Source organism: Perna viridis, chromosome 9 (assembly GCF_037379345.1).
Source record: "Perna viridis isolate PV_CMFRI_1.1 ecotype Kerala chromosome 9, ASM3737934v1, whole genome shotgun sequence".
Lineage (NCBI taxonomy): Eukaryota > Metazoa > Mollusca > Bivalvia > Mytilida > Mytilidae > Perna > Perna viridis.
The window spans coordinates 22,758,024-22,783,886 of record NC_142453.1 but is presented as its reverse complement, the minus strand read 5'-3'; the positions used below and the strand labels follow the sequence as shown (position 1 = coordinate 22,783,886).

Sequence of the window (25,863 nt, the reverse complement as noted above, 5' to 3'; positions counted from 1 at the left end):
TTTGTCTCCTTGCTAGTATTATTTTGTTTGATATCAGTATATGTATAAATTTCAGAGGCAGACGAGTGTAAGACGTGTTTTAATTGCTCTCATATCTGTACGAACACAATTGGGTCATTTGAATGCAGTTGTAGATATGGTTATTATCTAGAGAGCGATGGAAAATCATGTCAGGGTATGTCTAATTTGGTCACATTATTATAAAACAGAGTAAGGTGTTTACTGTTAATTTGATGGAAAGTTCTGATTGATGTTTTAATGATTCTGTTCTTGTGAATCTATTTTCATTCCTTTGGTACAATATACAATGCAGTTTTATATCACAAATATAACACAATAAACATGGAACCGATCGAATGCAAGTATTTTTAATAATTGTTCTGGTTGTGCTTGTACATATTTTTTGTCAATATATATTTCAGACATAGATGATTGTGTTGGTATAATTTGTGAACATGGAGGCAGCTGTTTTGATGAAGTTGGACATTTTAGATGTGAATGTTTGCAAGGGTTTGAAGGAAACCTGTGTGAAAAAGGCAAGTACGGTTAACGTAAACGTAGTAATACCGGTTTGATATTTTTTCATAACAACACTCTTTGCTTTTCATTGAAAAAACACACGATATCTAGATGTAGGTATAGAAATATATTTTTGAGTCAAAATTGCATGTAGATTCAAATTTTATGGAAAATATACACGCTTTATAGTAAAATCTGTATTTGCTTTTGATTAAACATGCTAGAGTATTACATATTACTTGAAACAGATACTGACGAATGTCTGGAACAAAACGGGCATTGTAGCCAGATATGTCAGAACACGCCAGGATCTTATCAATGTGAATGTGAAGAGGGTCTGCACCTACATACAGATAGAAAAAATTGTACAGGTAAGTATGATTGATTATGTTTTGTAAAAAAAAATACATTTCGTGTTCCTCGTGAAGGTGCAAACTGGAAATTGATACTTTACATAGAGCACTAGTATATTTAACCCGTTGATTATACGATAATATAGGCTCCCTATAGAAACATTTTAGCCTGTCAATTTGAATCATATAGTTCTATTTCACTTTACATTTATGTGCTTCAATGTTATTTTCGTACTTTACATACATGGCGTTATTATTTGTTATTTCATGCTACTTCATTTGTTTTTTAAAGATATCGAGGAGTGTTTGATAAACAATGGTGGATGTGATCAGATATGTATTAATGAATACAAGACTTTCCGATGTGAGTGTAGGAGTGGATACAAGCTAGAATCCGACGGGAAGACTTGTAATGGTAAGACATATTACTGGCTTTACGTTACAGTCCATAGATACGGCAAGCTTAAGATTGAATGAGGACTATGTTCAAATATTTTCTTTATTAAACTGATTTTTTTTTATTTTCCTCCCCTTATGATTAAAACAAACCTTTTATAGATCACACAAAGTTACAAGATAAGAACGAGTGAATTGTACGGATCAATAATCATGGTTCATCTATCCGTCGTCAGCTTACAATCAGTCAATATAAATTATGTTGTTGAACGGGTTCGGTGACTCCCTCACATTTTATAGGGAATTCTATATTTGAAAGCATGTATAATTAATTGGAATAGAGACGTTTTATAAATACACTTTTTTTTTGTTTCCAGACATAGATGAATGCAGGACAGGTTTAAACTGTACTCACAATTGTACAATCACCAATGAATCACAAATATGTATTTTTGAAACAGATGTCTTTTCTTTTGAGAACAATACGTCGTTATGTAAAAATATGTAATGAATTATGTTGTCATAATTGTTTGGTCATTTATGTAATATATTTATTGTACATGATGTGGTTAGTTCAATTAATATATGATCTGAATTCGGTTTTGAAAATTACATATATAAACCAAGGTGCATGATTGTATTTATTATATGGCATTCAGTTTGAAACAAGATAGAAAATTACAGTAACCAACACCTACGCTAAGAGTATCCCTGCTAACATCAGAATTAAAACAAACAACAAAAGATAAGAGGGGTACAGCTGTGACAACTTTATGGTTTGTGATACGTAGTTAAGTAGTTTTATTTCGATGTAATCTTTTGAAGTCATGATGGCGCTGGGAATTTATGGTCATCAGTGTATTCGTGTGGCTAAATAATATGTTGTTGCTATCAATTTATTTGAAATGTATGAGTTCATGTTTTGACTGTATACAGGTCTGTTCAAAAGTATAATTTACCGACTTTTTATTTGCAGACTTGGATGAATGCAATATTACAGCTTCCAACTGTTCCCAAATCTGTACAAACACAATTGGATCCTATGAATGTAGTTGTAGACATGGTTATTATCTAGAGAAGGATGGGATATCTTGTCAAGGTGGTTAAGATTTTATTACTCGTTGTCGATTTGAATAGTCGTTGTCGTGGTATCTACAATTATATTTCACAGAAGATTTATCGAAAGAAAGTCAATATTTTGTAAACAACCTTTTTATAAGTAATGAAAAGGGACTACTTATTTGGTCTAATTGAAATGGAAAAATAACGAAAAAAAAAAAACAAGAAACAAAAAATAGGACGTGGATGTTGAATCTGAAAAAAGCAGGTATCTAGAATGTCACTTTATGGTCTGTTCTAGAGGTCCAAAGGTAACCTAGAAGTCACCAATTAAAACCAAACTTGGAATGAATGTTTCTCACGGTTTTTTGCCCTAACCTGATGTAGGATGATTAGATAATGCCGCTTTTACTAAAATAGAACTTAGGGTCAGACAGCAGTGTCTTGCATACATTCCCTAAACCGATTCTGACGAGGGGTAAAAGTGTGTAGCATGATGAGATCTACTTTTGTCTACTTTTCGTGTAAATTTGTTCGTCCATAATGGAGTCGTTACCCTTTTTGACGTTTTTATTTGTTATGCCAAAATATGTGTTTTTAAATGCATTGCAGACATTGATGATTGCTTTGGCATAATATGCAATAATGGAGGCACTTGTGTGGATGAAGTTGGGCGTTTTAGATGTAAATGTGCGCAAGGATTTGAAGGAAATCTGTGTGGATCAGGTTGGTATGTTTGAAGTTTGAAGCATAAAGTTATATCAACCTAGGTATTACATGTTTATGTACCACTTGAAGCCTGACTACACTAATTCATAATTGTTAATGATGTATGCACTGCATCTCTATATACCAGTATGTCCAGATATTTCCCTTTTATTTTATTTTTTTTTATTTTTACAAATGGTCAAATGCAAAATTCTGTAATTATTCAGATATTGACGAATGTTTGGAACAGAACGGGAATTGTAGCAATATATGTCAGAACATTCCAGGATCGTATCGTTGCAAATGTGAACATGGTCTGATACTTCTTACAGATTTGAAAAATTGTAAAGGTAATACCTTGATTTATTTGATAGCTATATACATTATTTTAGAAAAAAATAGACAAAACATACAATTGGTTTTTTTTTATGTATAATGGACATAAGTCCACTGTAAATGTAATCCTAAATCGAAAAATGCAGTTTAAATAATACCAAATCGCATGCTGCTACAGTTAAACAGATTACAGGTTTAATACACACATGACCCAATTTTTTTACTGTTATTATTATCGTAAATTATCCATTGTAAATGCAATCTTCAATCGCAAAATGTAGTTTGAGATATACCAGATCGCATGCAATAGTTAAGCAAACTACAGGCTCAATGCACCCATGATGTTGTTTGTGTATTCTTGTCTTGCCCTAAAATTGTTAAATTTATGTTAGTTTTGTTACGGTCATATCACTGCCAGCCAATATTTCACTATGGTATTTTAGTTATTTTATAATTTCTGGTATATACATGATTTTAAACTACTTCCTGAAATGCTGGTGATAGATACTGCATGCTGCATGTCCGTCTATCCGTCAGTTCATCCGTGACAACTTCTAATCTGGAAGACCATTGAATTAAATTGTTTTAGTTTTTCTCAAATTCTTTATTATCTGATGCTATTGTGTACCTTCTATTTTGTTTATCCATCCGAATGATTTGTTCAAGGGTTCCCTATGCAAAACAATGTTGGTATTTCCAATGATCGAGAAAAGGGAGATAATTATCTGTTCTACAACTTCTCTTAAACTGCATAATGGAATTCAATTAATATTAATCGTAATTTACAATTAGACTAGCTTTTTAGTTTTTTTCAATCTGTTTTTATCTGTTTTTGTTGTTTGTTTTCTTTTTTTTTTCGATTTTCATCTTTTTAATGTGTGTTTGTAAATGCTCAGTAAACCAATCGTACGTAAATTCTTTCTTCTACAAATTAATATGAAAAGGGATTACGTGATGAAAGTGCGAAGATATTAGTATTATTTGATTTTCTAAATCCTTATTGTCGATATTTATTTGTTTTATTTCAGACATAGATGAATGTTTGGTAGAAAATGGTGGTTGTAATCAGTTCTGTGTGAATGAGTACAAGTCATTCACATGTAAATGTGAGAATGGATACCAGCTTGGATACGACATGAAAACATGCTTCGGTAAAGATAGTTTATGAATAATTAGATTTAAGACCATTTACGGAGAACCATGAATTCAAAGTAACAAAACAATATAGTATAACTTTCCGGTCGGAATATGCTGGAAATTATGAACGTATCATGAAAATACAATGATAATACAAACAAACTTTACTTTTGATGATGGAAGATATTATGACAGTTACAGTGAAAGTTCTTCAATTCATAGATACCAATTTTCGTGGATTAGGGAAGGAACCCAAGTACGTGGATTCTTGAATTCGTGTTTTTTTAGGATTTCAGTATACCCATCAACTTTTTTGTTGGGAACCAATTTTTGTGGTTTAGTCTACCCAGGAAAACCACGAAAATTGGTACCTCACGAATAATAGTACTTCAACAACAGTCAAATGCAAACTTCGGCATTGCTCAACCCAATATCCATATTTGTTTCTTGTGTGAAAGGAATTAGATTACATTAGAACAGTGCAGTTACAATCACAAACGATGCTACGGTATTTTGTTTTAGAATGAGACATTTTTTCCCTAATATATCGGATTTATCAAAATTTCTTAAAAAAAAACGTATATTAATCTAGTTTTGCTTATCTATCTAAATACATATCAAACGAATTTCTCTGTCTTCTATTACAACTTCAGTTGACTTAGTATGGTGCCATTAAATGTGAAAAGTAAACAGATAAATTTCAGTTTACTGGATTTAGAAATGTATCTTCCATTTTCTCAAATATAAGTTCTTCCTGGAAAGTCAATGTCGCACACTGTATTGCCAATCCGGTTATCTTGATTACACTGAGAAATGTTACATGTCATTCAATATTGCTGTAGTTATTCTGACCTCTGCATATTCTTTTACGTATACTGTAAAAGTAGCAGATTTCAAATGTATCTTGAATGTTTTATTAATTTCGTTTTGCAACACGGGAACTGTATATTGATTTAGAATTATGTAACCAAAACTTGGCCTGGACTATCGAACTCATACTTGTATTTCGCCAAATGAAAATCTTCCAGTGCATACGTTAAAACAGATATTACTATTATACGTAGCTAAAGTCGATCAAACATCATCGTGTAATACATTTTTACTGGACACACAAAAATGTCTATAAAAAAGTTGGGAATTTCTGTACTGACTTTGTTTTAGAGTTATATATTTATTATAGTTTACATTTTAAAACCTTTAATTTGGTTTTAATTCTTACCAAATTTCGAAACAATACCTTTCAAAACAATTGTATAGATATAATAGTAAAATATAAGATATGAGTGTTGATAAATAAATAGGGATATTGATAAAATTTATTTCCCATTTCAGTGGAAAATCCTAAATACTATTCGCTCTTGCAAAGTCATGATTAAACCGGCAAAAATGAAAGTAGCCAGTATATTTCAGACTTGCATTATGAATTAATGATAAGCTAAACAAATTCTCAATATATATATTTCTGTTTTATTTTCATTAAACTACACTTTTGTTGCTGATCTATGTGAAATCTTTTCTGACTGAGTATTTTAAGACATAATTCACTATGCTCGTCTTTCTTTTGCAGATATAGACGAATGCAATACTACAGCTTCCAACTGTTCCCAAATTTGTACGAACACAATTGGATCATTTCAGTGCAGTTGTAGACATGGCTATTTATTAGATAGCAATGGAACAGAGTGTCACAGTAGGTCTTCATGTCAATAGTTATCAATAAATATTTTCCACGATGAATGCACTGTGAAATCAGTCTTTTCCTATTTCATAATGGTATATACATTTAGTCATCAAGCATGTTGTATTTGTATGACTACATTTTATACCCTGCCACAAAAAATGGCGAGGTATTTTGCGATGGCCTCTAGAAACGTTAAGTTGAGTTCCAAGTACTGATTTTACTGTTCAAATTAACTAATAATAATGTTCATGAGATGAACGCGAAAATTTGGGAATGTGTAGCTTTTTCGCAGATTGTTTTCAACATTCCCTTCACCTTCTGTTTTTTATTTCATTTGTGAGCTTTCGTAAACACATTTCAGACATAGATGATTGTATTGGCATAATTTGTGAACATAGAGGCAGTTGTGTGGATGAAGTTGGAGGTTATCGATGTGAATGTATTCATGGTTTTGGTGGACTCACTTGTGAGAAAGGTAGTTGGACTAAAAATTAGAAAATACATATCCAATGTAGATTATTTTAATTCCGAGCATAAAAGCATATGTTCTGGTGCAAATAGAAGTAAGACAAATAATGAATAGTGTTTATAACAATCAGTTTCTAGACATACTTAGATTACTAAGTATATAATAGTAGGATCTTTACTGCATATCAAAGTTTTTTGCCGTTTCTAAGTTATGGTGTAGTATAGAGTATGCAATATATTTAAACGGCATAGAAGTTCAATACATGTAAAACATAGTATTTAAGGATCTGAAAACTTCCGAACGATATATACTGTCAAATTTGCAAAACAAAGTCACCGACAAAAGCACATGACCGATCATCTTGCTCCGATAGAAAACGTGGTTTCTTAAATCATAAACGCAAAAACAAAAACTAAACCATGCAATGGTTGTAACGGTGCTTCTTTGGAAGTACTCGACTTAAAGTGTTCAACTATGAGCGAACTTGTCGAAAGTGCATTTTCAAAATTTGTGTTACTACTTTTGGTACTTTTCTCCACAATTTCTGATTTTGGGAAAATTTGAGGAGTTTTTCCACAGAATCTAATTAAAATTTCGGACATTTGAACAATGGGCAAAACTGGCCCTACTTGTGGTAAGAATTCTGGGTGAATAGTCCATGGCCTTCGATCGCTTCCTCGGCGAGAAACCTTTTTGATAATACATATGCAAATACCAAAATCATATTGTTTTATCTAACTACAGTGGTTGGTTGACCGTTCATATTTTGTATCATGAACATACCTTAAACCTCTAAAGAATGATATTCAATAATCAAATCAATAATTGTAGCCCTTTGTGGTGGATCAATGACTTGTCCGAATGGAGGAACATGTGTAGCACCAGACCAATGTCGGTGCATGTTCGGATTTTCGGGAGCATATTGCAAAGGTATATGTAACTGTAACGCATACGTTTAATCAAACACCCAATTATTTCGTAACTTGGGTGAACCTTTTTAAACATTAAATTTACTAATCTTAATCAAATTTAACAGACGAATTCATTGTGCATACCTATTAATTTGTAGGTCTCGGAAAAGTATTCGTTAATGTTTTTTTTAAGAATTTTATGACCTAAATTTATCAATTGAGCTTTGCTTTTATAGAAGCCTACTTTTTATTCAGCACAGTTTACAACATAATGAAAAGAATAAATATATATTTTGATAATATTAGTTCAGGGATACGATTACAGTCTAGATTTCGGTAGCTACTTGAGTTTCTATCATGTTAAAAAGAGTTGGTGGGATGCTCGTCGTACATGTGAAGCCGATGGCGGGAGACTGGTTGTCATAGACAGTACACGAAAACATCATGTGATAGAAGAACATGCAAGTGGTAATAACTAAGTTTACGTTTTTGTAAGAATCAGGGAAAATAGGAAAAATTAGAAATATGCATGTCAAAACCCCTACGATCTGGCAATGTAAAATCACTCAAGGATATACTTTCTCAATTTGAAAATACCATTATTTGATCTCTACATCACTGGTTGTGCTCAGCAGTTTTTCTATAAAATCTTAGACAAATAAGGCTTTCGAAAGAGTTATCTATTCTTGAAATGTTTATTTTCAAGGCATTTCAATGAAATTGTAACTCAATGGTCCAGCATGACATAGAAAATCTTGTCCGGTTTCCTTGATTCTGATTGTCCAAATAGTCAAATTCAATATCAAAATGATGGGGTTTTTCATACCATGTTTCACCCACTGCCTGGTGCTTACTGGGACAGACACTTGAGTGCATTTTTAATTTAGCACTTTAATTAAACAGTAGTTGCGTTTGTGACAGATTTTTGATTCATAGATATACAAGATTTACTGGAAACGTTTCATGCAATGAATGAAGTACTATGAGAAAACTCAATGAATAAATAGTTACAGAATCATCCCAAAAAGTAAAACGATGAAACATATGCATAACGACAGAAAACTAAAAAGAAAACAAACGATTCGAGTAACACATTTTAGTACTGTAAGTACAAAAAAATACGAACCGTATGATTATAGCAAACATCCGTAAACAATGATTTCAAGAAGTAACCTCAAATCGGTAACGTCGGAATCAAATACGTAGGAAGTTCGTGGTCTTAAATTTATTATGAATGAAAGTTTTTTTTTTTTATTTGTCTTCGACAGCTTTTCTCAGTTCCATATATTTTGTTTGATTTAATCAGTTAATTAGTATAGTCTTGCTGAATTACATAATTTACTGTCTTAAAAATCTGTGTGACACATTGTATAATACAAAAAATACAAGTTTTATATCATCAGCAGCATCAAAATCAAATATGTAGGAAGATCATAATCAAAATGTTAGTTGTATACAAGAAGTACTCATAACCAAAACTATCGAAAGAGGAAGGCAAATCCATCACCGAGAGGTTCTACCATATACACTGCAAGGAATGAAGCCTCGGTGTCTTACGTATTCTAAAATTTGGAAAACTGCAAGATTCCAGAAATGGAATAGATACAATATGATATTATTCGGGGTCAGACAAACCTGACTACTGGGTTAATGATACCCTCGGGGACCTTAGGTTCACCAGCAGTGGTACCGTAAATTTATGCCGTATAAATAGACTTTAGGCAATATTTTATGACTTCATACTTGGTGTACTAATATTATTACGTATTTTTTTTTCGTGATCATAGGGTTCGATTGGTGGATAGGTTTACGCGCTGTCAGAACTGATGGACAATTTGAATGGGTAAACGGAGCAGAACTTCATTACAATAATTGGACTACTACACTTACTAAATCCTCATTTGGTGTTAATGGGACGAAATTAAATTGTGCTTTCGTTCGTCAGAGTCGATCTTTTCAGTGGTTCCATAGGAATTGCAACAGTTCTCTGCGATTCATTTGCGAGAAACCGACACAAAGTATGTATATCATAAGTGTAAGTCTTTGTCAGAATCAGATAATATTTGGAAAAAACAGAAACATGCATGTCAATAACCCACCGAACTAACAATGTAAGACCATTATTTGATATCTGAATCAAAAAATAGAATGTTAGAAAAATGTGAGATTTTTACAGAGTTATCTGTCCTTGAAATGTTCATTTTCAGTGCATTTCAGTGAAAATATAAATCAATTTACCAAAATGATATGGAAAATCTTGTCTTTTTTTCTTGATTCTGATGGTAGGTTTAATCATACCATGTTTACCCACTGTCTGATTCTTACAGAGACTTTCACTTAATACCAATTGTCTATTTAAATATATGATTCATCGAGTTAAATAACATAAAATACAAATATTTCCCAGATAACAAGAAATGGTGTCGTTTTAATTGATATTGATTTTGAATAAATTATTTAATTGACCTGTATTTATCTTTTTAATTTTTCAAAAAAAAAAAAATGAAATTGTGTGAACACTGTAAACAAGTAATGAAGGGAATAAGGATTCCAATGAAATCAAAAGAATGCATTCCAGGGACTCTATTTGAAACTGAGAGCATGGACCAGGTGTACATGTCCCGGTATGGTAAGCATCCTCTGTTTTTCTTGAAACACCCAACGAGTTGCATGCGAAAATTCAAGTCCAGGGTAGACGAAAAAGGAGTAAAGGAAAATTATGACACTATGAACACATAGGTTATCATGGTGCAGAGAGATACATCGACGTTCACGAGTAGTTAAGTTTCTGAGTTCATTTCGCACGCGATATTTATATTAGTAGGATAAGTCTAGCTTGATGACCTGTTTTAGCTGTTTATACTGTGAAAAAGCTAAATTGTATGCGGTGTGCATCTTTGTAGATTTTGAAGATGCTTTTTTATCATTATATTACATCATTTTTATCTTTATTAATCTCAGACTGTCCGTCTACTTGTTACTCGTACATGATGGGTCTGAGAACGTGTATACAGTTGTCCGCAAATAGACTGCCATGGAGTCATGCTAAAAAGACATGTGAAGATCATAATGGAAGATTAGTAGTTCTGGATAGCAATGAAAAGCAACAAGCTATAACTAAGAAAATCAGAAATTTAAGTAAGATGTTTAATATAGAATATCAATTTAAAGCGGTATACCTAGGAAATGGGGCACAACCCTATCACATGTATGCGTCAAAGTAACTTGGACTGATTTCACGCTGTTTCAAATGAAAGCTTGATAGGCTTTGGTGAAACTGAATATAATACAGACATATCACTGATTTCAAGAGTTAGTTCCCTTACCTTAGGTCTACCACCTTAATTCGTTATGAATCTATTAAGTTTTGCTTCAATAATATAAATATCAGCTTTATTTGTGTTATCATTATTAAAAAAATGAAAATTTATTAATATATATGTCTTCTCCGTGCATTATCGTGTGCTATTTCCCTACAACTTATTTGTCGATGCATGCTTTCTTATTAGTTATGAATTAAGAATCATTTATTTCTTTTTATAGTTTCCAGGAAAAAATAATTCTCATCCAATACATACATGTATTGCAATTATCATACCAACTAATTAAGTAGTAGTCTTTATAAAAATCAGTCAAAAGATGATCTCTGCATGTAAAAAAATACACTGAATTCAGTTTAATTTCATCTTCAGAAACAGTTTCTGTTCACATGATTAGTCTAAGTTTTTCATTTGGTTGTTGCGCTTTTGAGATAAAAATTATTTAGATTGTACATGAAATTTGCACTTTGAAAGAGTTATGGTTCTTGATTTTGTTTGATTTCGTTGATTTTAGTGGGAGAAAAATGTACTTTTTTTATCAAAAGTACAGATTGAATACAGATACGATTATCGGTACGCAAAAATATAACACATAGAGACTGACAAAAGCACTGTTTGTTTGGTGGGTTTTTTTACACCAGGATTCATTTTTCTATTGGCAGTGTCTGCATTTTATGTGGACGGGTATGTAAGTGGTAATGTTGTTTCCGTATTTTGTTTTACTATAAACAATATTTTACGGTTTCAGGACTCGATTGGTGGGTAGGTGCAAACCAAAATGAAAGCGAAATATTCAAGTGGACGAATGGCGACCAGCTTGACTTTGCCTTTTGGTTTCCAGGACAACCCACGAATTTTAGTGGAATAGAAAGATGTCTCTCTATGGAATTTCAAAGTAAAAACCAATTCAATGGACAGTGGTCTGAAAAAAATTGTAGTGTTCTTCTAAACTTCATTTGCGAAAACTATCCTATACCTTAGTTCTGGTCACATATTTATAATTAGTTAACAAAGAATGAAAAACAGAGATTCTCTTAACACCTAGGATCATTTACAGTACATCTTCTGAAATAAAAAGACTGGTTGAAGATGAACTAAAGTGCAAACGTTTCTCCAATCCATGTATTTATTCATTACAATTAACATTGCTTTGACTACTAGAGTAATCAAATGAAGTTATTAAGTAGCACTCCAGCTAAGAATCATAGGAAATGCGATTCATGGTTAGAAAACCTGCATATTTTCAATTTGATATTTTGTTCAAAATGTTATAGTAAAAAAAGTAGAGAAATTATAGAAATTAACATGTGGGTTTTCATAAAACCCCTGCTCATAGAAGACATACATTATAAGGAATGCACTTTCAAATTCAAACTAAGGCGGGTAACTCTTGCAAATGACACTTGAATACTATATAAACTGTTTGATTTTCAAAGTGGATTATCTCCTAAGCACAGACAGATTGGAATCAATAATAATACATTTCATCATATAGACCATTATAGCAACATAGTTAATAAAAATAAAGAAGTGTAGCCTTTTCTTTGGGTGGATCACATATTATAGAATTTGCACGTCTTTTACCAAGACTACCAATTAACAAGAGAAGAGGTAAAACACTTGGATCTATTAAACTGTTAGTTGAGATTATTTATCTTCGATTTGTGAAAGTACTTTCAACAAAGCATTACACACAGACAATAGAAATGCCTTAAAATGCTTGAAATGCGTTCTTGTAAAAACGTAACCTTCTACTGATGGTTATTGATGTATATATTATTTTAGTGTTTAAATGATTTGAATCTTTATTCGACGTTTTTAAATATCATATTTTAATAATATTATTTGAATGATTGACTATCGCTCTGAACTGCATAATATACGTATACCTACATTGTAAGTTTCAGCTTATAAAGTATTTAATGTATTGAAATAACGAAAATTGACTTTCTTGTATGTGTTAACGTGCGTCCTAGATTTTTATTTGGGACAAGCCTTAAGTTTTAAACATAATTAATGCATGTATAATGTAACTATTCTGAACTTACTCCTCTTTGGACTGTATAGTGCGTTCGGTTAGCCATTGTTTGGTTTTCCAAGGTTCAAAATACATTTGAATTATTGTGAAAGTACTTTTTAAAAAATGTTTTCTTTAGACAGGGTTTTGGTCTATACAGAGTTTCGATTTAGAAAGGTTTCGCTGTATTCATCATAAGTATTCAGCTTTTTTCTCACTCTAAAACGATTCAATTTAACAAGATGTTGCACCCTACATTGTTTTAAGGAGGTAGACCTAGGGTAAGGAATATAACTCTTGAAATGAGTGATATCATATTCAATTACAACAAAGGCAATCAAGCTTTCATCTGAAACAGAATGAAATCGATCCAAGTTACTTTGATGCTTACATGAGATTATTGTAAAAAACCGAATACAAATGTTCCAATTATTGCAAGAGTTGTGTCCCTTACCCTAGGGCTACCTCCATAAGCGGGATTTTCGTTACATTGTTCAATCAAATTTTCTTTATTTTTCATACATAAGGATGGTCGAGGATAATAACTGTTAATTCAATATTTATCAAAGTAATAACTTCTATAGTTTAATATGTCTGTGCAGTGTTGCCTTCTTTTTTTGTTAAAAGTATAAAGTGGCATAAATTAGCTTGATAAATGAAAATTACCAAAATTACTCTTATTCAAGACATCTATGTCAGATCAATAAATAAATAAACAATATAAGTAGCACTCCAGCTAAAAATCATGCAAAATGTGATTCATGAGACAGTGAAAATCCCACATATTCTTATTTTTGATATTTTGTTTGAATTGTCATAGTAAACAGAAAATTAGCATTTGGTTTTTCATATCAACCGAGTTCTTAAGAGAGAAAATCTTTATACAATGCACTGTAGATTTCAAAATTAATGGAGATAACTCTGTAAATGACATTTGAATAAAAAAGAATGTATTGGACTTTCAATGTTGATTATCTCCTAAGAGCAGGCAGATTTGAATGAATAATTGCACATTTTATAATATAGACCCATAAAACAACTTAATAACAAAATGAAAATATGTAGCCTTTTTGGAGATGTATCACATTTCTCAGATTTTGCATGATTCTAACCAATACAACTACTTAATTCGACCACCTCCACAAAGTTTCAGTTTAGGGTCAATAAACTGTAAATTGGTATTAATACATTGTACGTAAAAAAAATAGATGAATTAACGATTCCTTCAATACATCAAAAACTTATTTTACAATGTAGCTTATTATTGTACACATATAAAGATTCTTAGAATCATATTCATTAAAAAAATATAAAATGTAGATTATAAATGTAAACTGGTTGGTCAGAAAATATGTTAATAAATGACTACTTAGTGATTAAGTAAACACTTAACTTGAACAAAAACAAAAGGGAAAATGATAGGACAGTGAACCAAATACCCTTACACAATAAAACCAATCTTCAGTCAAAATTTGACCAATCTTTAACATTAATCACTATCTGACATTTCTAAAATTGCTACATTTGCCAGGCTTTAAACAACATTCAGTCCAAATCTTTAAAATAGCAGCTGGAAGTTGATAAGAAATGAACACATACAAAGTAACTCATGAAGCTAAACAAATTCTTCCATGACCAAGACATGTAAATGTCAAGAATCATTGCAGAAATGTACACTCACGAAATTGGTTTATTATCAATCACTACTTACACAAACAGTAAAAACACAGCTAGAAAGGTACCAGTGTGAATTTGAAAGAGAATAACTTGACATAATTATGAGTGTTTCTAAGAATCAGGCAACATGGGAAAAATCAAAAACATACATGGAAAAATCCTATAGGTATAACAATGTAATATCGCTCAAGGATACTTTCTCTATTTAAAATATACATTTTTTGGTCTCTGCATCACTGGCTTTGCTCAGAAATTTTTCAATAAAATGTTAGAAAAATGAAAATTAAGACAGAGTTATCTGTCCTTGAAATATTCATTTTTAGTGCATTTCAATGAAATTTAAACTCAATACAAAAAGATGATATGGATATAACATGTGAATTATCTTTTTTCTTTCATTATAATGGTGCAAATAGTCAAATTAAACTATCAAAATGATATATTTCTTTATACCATGTTTCATCCGCTGACTGATTCTTACAGAGGCTCACGCTGAATTATCCCAACCTTTCTTTTCTTCAAATATGGGGTTTAATTCCTTCCAAAATTTAGTTCACCAATACAGCATGACATCAATTTGTGGGAAGAAGAGAATAAGTCACACAAAAAATAATAATTATTGGAATCTTTGACCTTACCGTTAGGGGAATAAAAAATTTAGAGCTTGATTTAGTAGAGGCAGTAAAACATTTTCACAAGTGTAAATTCTTTGTACTTTTATAACTGATTACATGTTATTAAGCTTTACAAAAGTCTCAACTAAAGAAGGAATGGTCCCTTCATAAAACATGTCATAAGGTAGTGAATAATATATGGTAGCTCTATCTTCACATGTCAATTCTTCATCACAGCCAAGTTTTTCCAAATGTTCATTAGAAATTTCAAGAAGAGTCAGGTACACCTGAAAAGAAATAAACAGGTCATGTTTTAGTTCACTGGTTGACTGATTGACTGAGTGATTGATTGTTATTTCTATGCTATTAATATATATACACACACATGTAAAATAGACCCTGCTTTGTTTCAGACTGATACATTAAGTCAAATTGTTATTATGCAGAATTAACCACACAAAGGATTGGATTCTACCTCAACTTTGACACATGATTAATTTGGACCTGAGCCAAACCATTATTATAATAACCCAAAAAATGCTGCATGTTCATACTCAAAACGCTTAAGAAATGTGATTACTCGCACATGTTGCACCTAAATGTGGTACATCTGCAAGGTTTGTAAAATTAAACAAATCTAAAATGTGTATGACATCAGAAAACCTATAATTTAGATTAACTGATCAATTGTTTGATTTTAGTTACTTTATGTTCTTTGTTGTGTATGTCTGTTTTCCATGTGTGGTCTTTGTCTCTGGACTACATTCGTCTGATTACCGCTATAACCTTGGTTCCCTTGACTACTCTTAGACAATGACAAACAATACCTGTGTTTTTTTTGCTACCATGCTCTTAAAAAATAAGGTCAGAACAGTAGCTGAACCCAACCGTGCAACTTAAATTGTCATCAGTCATCATCACCGATCAGGTTTTGATAAGTAATCGACCTGTCATACTGAATTATTAAACCGGTGATAACATCACATGACCAAAGAGTGGTCAATATATTTCACGGATCCTGTTAACGTTGTTTTGATGGTCATTTTTTACACATATGTACATCATGCAATAGATTGAAACATCTATTAATTACTTTCATTCTATGTTTGTTTTATTTTGAACAAAATACAACATGTGATTACACTATCTAAAATTTATGATAAATTTAATATTGTAGTACATGTATCTTGGATTTATTCCTATGGAAATTCTTAAATTTACATGAACTGATCAATTGTCATTACATCTGTAAGGGTTCAATCAGTCAGCTGTCATTAATCAGTCAGCTGTCTTCAATCTGTCAAATAGTTGCACTGATCTTCAGGGGCTGTAGGAAGGGAAAACTTTTTTCACATTTTTTTGTTTTGTTTTTGACTGGTTTGTTTTAGAGTCACACTCAAAAGCACTTGTAAACAAATGGCAAATAAATTATTTAAGGTCAGAGGTGAAAACAAAAAGTTATGGTTGGTAGGGTTAGCAATACTTTCATTTTATGCCCTATCAAAGAAAATATTAAAACAATAAACCATAAAGAACCTCAATCACTAACCTTGACTATTTTATACTCTGTCATAAGATTTAATCAAGTGTGATAAGTAAATGAGAAGTACTGTGAGTAAACTCGCAAACAAAATACCACAAATCCACAAAGGAGAAGTGGCATTAAAAGGTCTTATTGGCTTAAAATTCAACTGAAAATTAATTATAAAGTGTTGAATTATTATTTTAATTGTGAATTAAGAGACTTGAATCCATCAAAAATGAGAAAACATAAGACTTTTGATAATTCTTGTATTGAAAGAACAGAAAAATTGCTTGAAATTTACCAATATTCAGATATTCTGTCAAAATTTGTACTTTTTTGTCACTTTCTGGCCATACTTTTAGCAAGGAAATGGTGTCCACACACAAGTAAAAACTTCATATTTGGTGAATATATTCATTATTAAATTGTTAATCATAAATAAAATATAAAGTTGTTTCTTGGGTGTGGACATAATTTTTTGGATGTAAATATGTAAAAAAAAAAAATTACAATTCCCAGCAGTTCTTGCTAAATGACACATAATTGTGGCACCATTATCACCTTAAAACATTGAACTAATGCCATAAAATATTATTTTACCTTGTATTTATTAATTTTACTTTGTTATGAACAAATTTTATGTTATAACAACAAAGTGATACTTCTAGGCAATACTCATAGCTTAATGCCACTACACCTTTCAAATGGAGTAAAAATTTAAAAGCAAAACTGAAACCTTGATCATCTCCCTTTTGAATCCTTCAACAATAATTATATTTCTTCATACACAATCACATGTGATGCCTACTTTTTCAATAAAATTTAATCAAGAATCTTTGAAGTTTTGGAGGAATTACATTTTAACATGCAAAACACTAAACCAGATTATCTTGATTTGCAATCCGCTGACAGTAATTACATTCCTTTCTGCATATCTACATATAATGCCTAACCTTCCTATAAAATTTGATAAAAATCTATCGAGCAGCTAAAAAAGAATTGCACTTGCAAGGTTTTAACAATGTTAACACTTAAGTTGAATTATCTCCCTTTGGAATCCTCTGACAGTTTTAACATATCTTTGTCCACATCTACATATGATGCCCACCTGTCATATGATATTTCATTTAGTAGTTTAGGAGGATTTCCACTTAGAAAAAAAATAGACAGAAAAAAAAATAGAAATATATACAGGGTAATTCCTACATTCCACAATCCCTAGTTTTTGTATGTATGGAATATAATCATTTTCAATTGGACTGTACATTAACTTGTCGAGTGAAAGTAAGAAATTCCTACCAAAGATTTATCAACAATCATCCCAGGCATGTAAAGAATTGATGGTTTTTGTTCGCCCTTATGTCGCTGCAAGTGTGTATGTAGATCCAACAAGAGGTCTCCAGCATGTTGTCCCAAGGTGTGTTCACCAACATCATACTCTATACTAGGACTTTCAGTTGTTGGAAAAATGACATTACAGTCGTGGGATGAAGAAGATGAAGATGAAGATGAAGATGAATATGAAACAGTACACTGTTTTCTTTTCTTTGCTCTCCTGTTGCTATCATCACCCCGTTTCCTCTTATTTTTCTCTGCTTCTGTATACCTGCCTCTTTTATTTACCTGAAAAGTATTAAATTTAACCAAATCAACTTTTAAGTGTATAGTTTTAGTGTAAGTAATTTCACTCCAATCTGTCAACTATCTACTGGTATGAATCCTGTAAGAGGATCATATAAAATGACTTGAGCAAACATTTGAGAGTCAGTCATCTAAAACAAAATTAGTTATAATAATAGTATGAAGTCTGAAAATTATGAGTCAAACAGACTTTTTTACAATGCACAGTGAAAAAAAAAAAAAAAACAATTTCACACTTTGTCATGCTAGGTACAGGACTGTGGAATAAGGAATCAAATTCCTCATTTATTTAAAGCCACTAGTGACCCCTTAAACTAACATCACATTACATGAATCCAGATACATTGTATATATTATGGTGTGATAAGATTTGTTTTGCCTTTTTTTTTCTTGTTTGACAATTTTTTTTTTAAATTTCAATTACAATTTCATATTAGCTCTTGTAAATAAAACGCAAAAAATGAATTTAATATTTTGAATTTAGAATAAACAATTTTGAAAATCTTTATAACTTATCAATCATCCTTAATTTCAAACTTTTCGAATTTACCTTGTTTATAACTTTCCCTTTTGACTATTAGCCAGAACTTATTAGTTATGTTATTTTGATATGCAACTTCATTTGGATAGAAAAAAAATTGTGATCAGATCGGTCACCAAGCAATGGTCAGTCAGTTTCTGGTCACTGAACTGTCAAATAATTCCACGGACAGGTTTAGGGACTGTAACACATTGAACATTTTTGGCACTTTGTAAAACAATTTCAAAAAGATTTTTCCCCTTTTACTCCACTCACTTTTTTTTCTGCTTCATCATACAATTTGTGAAAGAGTTGTAATTTTAAAGTACAAATACAGTGAACAAGCTCACTATCAGAATACCCCAGCTTCAAATGAAGTTATAACCTGTCAGTTCAATTTACTCCTTTTAGAGTCATCCAATAGTATTGTATTCCTTCATGTACATCTACATTTGATGCCCTACCTTCCTACTAAGTTTCATCCCTTGATGAATCCCTTGAGCAGTTTAGGAGGAGTAGCCCTTATGAGGTATTAAAATGCAAACCCTTAAGTTGGATTATCTCCCATTGGAGTCCTCCCATTTTAAGAATATTCCTTCATCACATCTACACATAATACTCAATTTTCCTATAAAATTTCACCAAAATCCCTTGATCATATTAAGATGAGTTGTGCTTACAAGAGAGGGGTGTACAGAGAGACAGACTGATGGAGAGATTCTTATATAACCCCCTCCCCAAACATTTGGTTGTAGGGGAATAAAAATTCAGGAAAAGTTGAATATACTTATGCATCTTTCTTTGCTGTTCCACTGGTTATTCAAGAACCTAACCTTCCTTGGAAAAAATATGCATGTTATTCCGATGGTATTACTCAAATTAAAGCATAGCTCTTCTTAGATAGGAAATGTATTATTTCAGGGAAAGGGAGACACAAGGCAAGCCATCAAACAAAAGAATTGTACTAAATATCTAAGCATTCCCCAAGCGTGAAAACAGAGAGGAACCTGCACCCATTTTTTCAATGCAAAAAGTCCTATTATACAAAAACTGAATGTCCAAAATTAATGTAAAATTCAAGGGAGTTTTCTTCCATCAATGTGAGCAATTGACCAAAGTTTTATTGAAAAAAAATCCCTAATATGAGTTGCTGTACAACATGTGGTCAGATGGGCAGTCTATAAAACTTGTAAGTCTTGTCAAAGGACTACATGATTTCCCAAAAATGTGTCCCTACCTTCCATTCAAAAGGTAGTGGTTACCTATTATGTTTAATAGACAAAGACTACATTATTCTCAATGAAAACGTTAATTAATAAATATATTTATGAAAATATGACACATAACTATCCAGTCTTAATAGGTTTAACAGTGGAAGTTCTGAATCAAAAATAAATTGATGAGACTAACATGCCTCACGATGACATGTTCATTCAGAAATATATATAAGAAACATCTATATACTACATGTATTTTTTATGTTATAACTATGCGAAAATTTAATAAGTACCGGTAGTGTATATTGTTCTGTAAATACCTCTGTAACAGTTACTGTATCAGTCTTAGTTGTCTTAGAAAAATCATCACCAGTACAACGAAATCGTAAGTACGGCTTTGCACAAACGGCTTTATTCATTCCTCTAAAATGATCCCATACTGACTTGTAACTTTTATTTCCTTCCCTGAAATGATAAACAATATATGATCCTAAATCACTAACCTTGAAGATTAAAACAAATCTAGTGGTCATATTATCAATAACATACTTTGCAGGGTGCAGTTTTGATACAACCACCGAGGTAAAACTGGACAGTTGAGGCAAGTATAGACACACTATTCAATCTGGATATATACAGCCTTAAATCTCAACTGTGATAAGATATTGACACAAGATAAGGGTTTAACCAGAATTGATGTTGTCCATACTCCTAAATTGTTCCAGTCACATCCTCTAAAATCAATATCAGACCTTCCTATGGTACAGTCCCTGAACCGGTCTGCATAACGGTTTGACGGATCGATGACCGTTGACGGATTGATCGCTGACGGATCAATGACCGATGACCGATCTGATCGCAGTTTTGCTATGTAAAATGACGTAAGATCTGTTTGAAATAAAAGAATTGTAAAATAAAAGTATAAATTGATGTTTAAATCTGTTACATTATGTAAATATGTGTAAAATTGACAAAGAAAACATTAAAAAAACGTAAAATACAGTGACCGCTCTGTGGTCACGTTTGCCATCACCGGTATAATGGATTGGTTTGACAGATTGATGACTGACTGGAAACTGATCGGTGATCGATGACCGATCGCAATTTTTGTTGCACGGATTGGTTCAGGTACTGTATATTCTGGTACTATTTTAGAAGATTCATTCACACAAGTTTAATCAAAATATCAGGGTAATGTTTGTTTCTGGCCCCTCATTCCTATAAGCATTTCAAGTCACAACTTCCTTAAATCAATCCAAGTGTACTCAAGTAAATATAAGGATACCATTGAAAAAATGTTTGTTTCTGGCCCCTTTTTAGACCCTTATTTCTAAATAGCTTAAATTACAACCCCTAAAACAAATTCCAGCTTCCCTTTTGTTATAATATGGTATTTCCTAATAGAAATTCAAGGAGATCATGAAAATGCTTAGGTCATATTTTTTTCGTAGCTCAAGTCACAGCCTCCCACATTCAATCCAAACCTTCATAAATGGTAAGGAAAATAATCAAATTATCATGAATATTTAAAATCCGCTGTTTGCTAAATGTGAAAATAATGAAGCAAATATTTGATTGTAAAAGTTAATTTCAGTAAACATGCCCTATATGATAACAAAACATCATGCCTAAGTGCCCTTTCCAGGACCTGCACCCTGCCCTTTTGAAATTATTGTTGAGGCACTGTCCAGTTGATACAAAATCCAGATCGGAGAAGCCTACATCAGACACAAGATCAATAATATCATATGTAATCAAATATTCCAAGTTACCATCACTAAAACAGACAAGTTAATTCCACCTCTCAGACAATCCCGAAACATGCACTCATTATCCTTTAAAATTTCTCAGTGTCAGTTACAAGTCAGGTGACAATCTTTCTTTCCAAGAACCAACAAGTTATGGAACAGTATACCAGCAAACATTGTTATGAGCATTATACTAATTGTCACGGTCTGATATGTCTATTGGCCGAAACGTTTGGCATTCATAAAGAATTATTGGTTTTCGTGGTCCGAAATGTCTTTGGGTTGAATTGTCCTGCACTGGTTAACATTATGGTTCTTAAAATTTGCGAAACGTCCTAAAAGATTTCTTTTATTGTATTTAGTTTCGCTGCATTCTGTTTCATTTATTATAGTTTAATTATGATTTTATTTACTACACAATCTCTTTTCAACAATTATTGATACCTATGGTTTAATTGTTGTACAGCATTTAACCATGTTAACAGTGTAATGATATTTTAACTGTTTTACCTATTTTTAAATTTCTTCACATTGAAGTCCAAATTGACCAGGGTGAAATTATACATGCCATATCATTTTATCTTAAAGTTGAAATGCACAGTACCATGCATCTGTTTACTATTTATAAAGACAAAAAATACTTTATATATATATATATATAGGGCAGAAGGTTTCCATGCTATTATTTGCTTCCTTTTGCCTATATTAAATCTGGCACTAAATTGACAAAATTTTATATGAAAAAGGGAGAGTCATACTCCTGGACCCTTCCCCCTTTGATCTGCCACTGGTATTTTATATCGATATCTATACAGCTTATTCACAAAAATAGAACATTTCAAAAATTGAAAAATCATGATACTGCAAAATTTGTTACAAAAATGTCCATATGCATCACCTGAAAAATTACTTTATATGGTATACAGGAAGTATAGGTAAATATAAGCAAAGAACCTGGAAACAGGAAAGTTAAGACACTGTGTAAGTAGACGAGCAAAAACAATGTTCCAAATATCTTCTCATTCCCTCCAATAGATGCTGAAAAATCTGAAGTATAATGGACAGACTGATGGATAGACAATTGCAATAATCCCACATATATACAATACAGAAAGAGACATACCATGACTGATCACACTGAGCCAATAGCATTTTATATTTCTTAAAAATTATTTTTGGAAGTTGTTGGACATAGCCTACCATTTACATTATGTAAAACAATGAATTGGTAATATCTCTCGATAAAAAAATTGTGGGTTATCACTGACAGAATGGTGTAACCTCTATGTCAGTGATCAGTCATGGTATGTCTCTTTCTGTACTGTAAGCTGCATTCTAATGTGTGGATGCAGTGGGGTAAAGTTAGAAGCACTTGATCATCAAAAAAGTATATTGGAACAACTTACTCAACTTGAAATCCACATATAGTTGCAAATGCTGACACAATTTTGGTGTAGTAGTCTTCATAAGTAAATGTTCTATCCTTAGACTGTCTTTTCTCTATAATGGTATCTACCATTCTCTCAATTGCAAATATATATTGACGTAGAGATGAAAATATGTGTGATCTTTGTGGACGAGACAAACTGAAATATAGCATATAAGTACAAATGTACATGGTATCAATAATCCTTCAAAAATCAGCTGCATTAAAGCATACCATATGCACATCATGACATACACATACAAAAATTAATACATAAACATAGTTTTTATTGATACCATTTGAACTTTAAGAAAATTTCATTACATATGTGTACATTTGTACAGTCCCTGAACTGATCCGCACAGCTTTTTGATGGATTGATGACTGCTAACTGATTGATCGATAACCAATGACCGGTGACCAATCTTATGTAAAATGATGGATGATCGGTTCATGTAAATTTAAGAATTTCAACGAAATCCGTAAAATACATTAACCTCTCTGTGATCATGTGATGCAATCACCAGTTTAAAAGATCAGTTTGACAGATCAATGACTGATCTGAAACTGATCGGTGATTGATGACCAATGGCAATTTTAGTTGATCGGTTGAGGTACTGTTCTACAACACAAGTTACAATGTACTGTAATTGTGTTTGATGTTATTTTATAATGTACATGTACATGTTGTGTGTATCTTAATTGTCAACATATTTATGAACATGTACATGTATATTCATTTGTTATAATTTCAGAAAACTGTGCGATTGGATTTATTTCAGTTTTATGTTAAGTAAATTCAAAGAACCTGAATTGTGGGATCCGAAGATAATTTTAAACAAATTAAAGATTTGACCCACAAAGATTAAAAGATTATGGCTTGAGTTGTTCATGTGGATAATCTAGGTAATAAATAAATCTAAAATCAGTCAAAACTTACAGCTCTTTTTTATATTAATCAAAGAGTTGTTCTCGCCCGCAAGTAAAATATTGCTCTAAAAATGACCTACCATACAACAATTTTCATTGAGGAATAAACTTTAGGGACCAGTAGATTGGCTTCTGTTTTGAAATTGTTGAGATCTACTCTATGATCAAAGCCTATCTCACAAACCTTGAGGATGAAGTCTCAAAACCAGGCTCAAGACAAGGGAATTTGCTCTCAATTTCCTGCAACGATTCTGTAAGACTTTGTTTAGCAATGTTATGATGGTGATCTAATAGTAGATTATTTAGGTTGGGTAAAAATTTTTGTGTCTTCAAAATCGTGATTGCCTCCTCCTGTATGGCGCTTGCATTTGCATTTTGCAATTTAGGCAATTTATTCAGTATTTCCTGCAATGTAACACAAAAGTCATTTTCATAGTAAATGTGAAGTTCTTTTTCTACATAATTTCGTTTCCAGAAAGAAACACAGACTGGTAAATGACGTTTCGATCTAGGACCATTCTTTGAAGCTTCGCACCAAAACATTGAAGGTTCTGAGTCTGACTCCTCCCCGTCACTGGGGCTGGTGCTACTACTGTCCATTTTTTTGTAACAGGGTATTATAGTATAGGGGAGAGAAACTTGAATATTACAATAAGAGTGATTTTTTTTTGGTATTTAGTCATATTACCGGTAGCGGTCGTACTAATTACAGACACGAGAAGATCGGGAGCGACCTGAGAATATTAAGGGGGTCAGAGGACAAAAATTGATCATCTTTTTTTTCATTGCCTTTGCTCCATAAATATGAAAGACTTATTGATTGGTAAGCGGTGTTACAGTTTCATTGAGTAAAAAATAATTTTAGTGATGAAAATAAACAATTTAAGCATTTGTTTATGTGACGTTACTTACTAATCTGGTACCCTGGTCAACAGAGACCCTGGGATGGCAAAAATATAGACTCGGGTCACCACTAATCTGGTTCCCTGGTCAATATCATAAGCGACCCTGTGATTGCTAAAATATAGACGCATGTCACCAACGACGGATATGCACAGTATCAGTGGCGGATCCTGGGGGCCCGGAGTACCGGCCCTTAGAAAAAAAAATTGTTGAAAAATTGTGTGTTAAATCATGAAAAACACTCACTTCGGGATCCTCACCGGTGATCCTGTCAAGAATTTTTTTTTTTGGGCCCCCCTTACCTAAATTTATGGATCCGCCACTGAATATATGAGTAAATTGCCGCTTATGAAATAAAATAAAAACATAGATAAGGTTATCTCAATTAAACTTTATGATTGCGCATATCAATCGCTGGTGACCTGGGTCTATATTTAAGCGATCCTTGGGTCGCTTATGATATCAACAAGATACAGATACAGGAAGCAGATTACGTTACTCACCAACTTTTTGGCAGTCTCATAAGGTTTGTAAGTCTCGTCACGTGACTTTGTGGTTTCACGAGAACGTTTTTTTTTTACACCATACAAATGCATTGAAATAGTCATTTACAGAGCCTTTATTACAATAAAAGCACAATATATGTTGGTTTGAAAATACAGTAAAAATGACAAATCTTTGAAAAGAAGTTAGTAAACAACAAATGCTAATCGGTCTCCGGAATTCAATATGTTCTACATGAGAAATAGCGGAAAT

The 25,863-nt window shown here is 32.1% G+C and overlaps 2 protein-coding genes across 10 annotated transcripts in view; one reads left to right on the top strand and one right to left on the bottom strand.

Annotated features, from left to right (window-relative positions):
• Positions 1-12,835, top strand: part of LOC148607369 (uncharacterized) — a 39,004-nt gene extending 26,169 nt beyond the window's left edge. For 5 of the 6 annotated variants that reach the window (XM_088545113.1, XM_088545115.1, XM_088545114.1 and 2 more), the window contains 15 exons: positions 56-175; positions 423-536; positions 768-890; positions 1,165-1,287; positions 2,245-2,367; positions 2,940-3,053; positions 3,263-3,385; positions 4,400-4,522; positions 6,076-6,198; positions 6,551-6,664; positions 7,490-7,588; positions 7,876-8,037; positions 9,357-9,587; positions 10,531-10,707; positions 11,638-12,835. In XM_088545113.1, coding sequence (XP_088401239.1) covers positions 56-175; positions 423-536; positions 768-890; positions 1,165-1,287; positions 2,245-2,367; positions 2,940-3,053; positions 3,263-3,385; positions 4,400-4,522; positions 6,076-6,198; positions 6,551-6,664; positions 7,490-7,588; positions 7,876-8,037; positions 9,357-9,587; positions 10,531-10,707; positions 11,638-11,870 — 2,102 coding nt within the window. In that variant the 3' untranslated portion in view covers positions 11,871-12,835. The remainder of the gene's footprint in view (positions 1-55; positions 176-422; positions 537-767; positions 891-1,164; positions 1,288-2,244; positions 2,368-2,939; positions 3,054-3,262; positions 3,386-4,399; positions 4,523-6,075; positions 6,199-6,550; positions 6,665-7,489; positions 7,589-7,875; positions 8,038-9,356; positions 9,588-10,530; positions 10,708-11,637) is intronic. The other variant, XM_088545116.1, reaches the window with a different exon arrangement.
• A 643-nt stretch (positions 12,836-13,478) lies between these two features.
• Positions 13,479-25,550, bottom strand: LOC148607368 (uncharacterized). 4 transcript variants are annotated; one of them, XR_015915142.1, is made up of 6 exons: positions 24,389-24,981; positions 23,255-23,434; positions 20,394-20,565; positions 18,022-18,345; positions 16,442-16,524; positions 15,285-15,484 (listed from the first exon to the last, which is right to left on the bottom strand). XR_015915142.1 is itself a non-coding variant. In XM_088545123.1 (5 exons), exons 1-5 carry the CDS (start codon positions 25,236-25,238, stop codon positions 15,311-15,313), a joined length of 972 nt encoding a protein of 323 aa, XP_088401249.1. In that variant the 5' UTR covers positions 25,239-25,550; the 3' UTR covers positions 13,479-15,310. The 4 variants fall into 4 exon arrangements, 3 of the variants coding, with proteins under 3 accessions (XP_088401249.1, XP_088401247.1, XP_088401248.1); XM_088545123.1 differs by lacking the exons at positions 16,442-16,524; positions 24,389-24,981 and adding an exon at positions 25,117-25,550 and having other exon boundaries at positions 13,479-15,484; XM_088545121.1 differs by lacking the exon at positions 16,442-16,524 and having other exon boundaries at positions 13,479-15,484; positions 24,389-24,915.
• Between the last annotated feature and the right edge of the window lie 313 nt (positions 25,551-25,863).

Bases quoted from the DNA above. Each gene is read 5' to 3' on its own strand.
- LOC148607368 (XM_088545121.1), bottom strand. From the start codon at position 24,804: ATGGACAGTAGTAGCACCAGCCCCAGTGACGGGGAGGAGTCAGACTCA. The intron at 20,566-23,254 runs GTAAGTTGTTCC...TTATCATTTCAG, and splicing joins ATATGTGGATTTCAAGTTGA to GGAAGGAAATAAAAGTTACA. The intron at 15,485-18,021 runs GTAGGAATTTCT...ATTTCTTTTCAG, and splicing joins TGATTGTTGATAAATCTTTG to GTGTACCTGACTCTTCTTGA.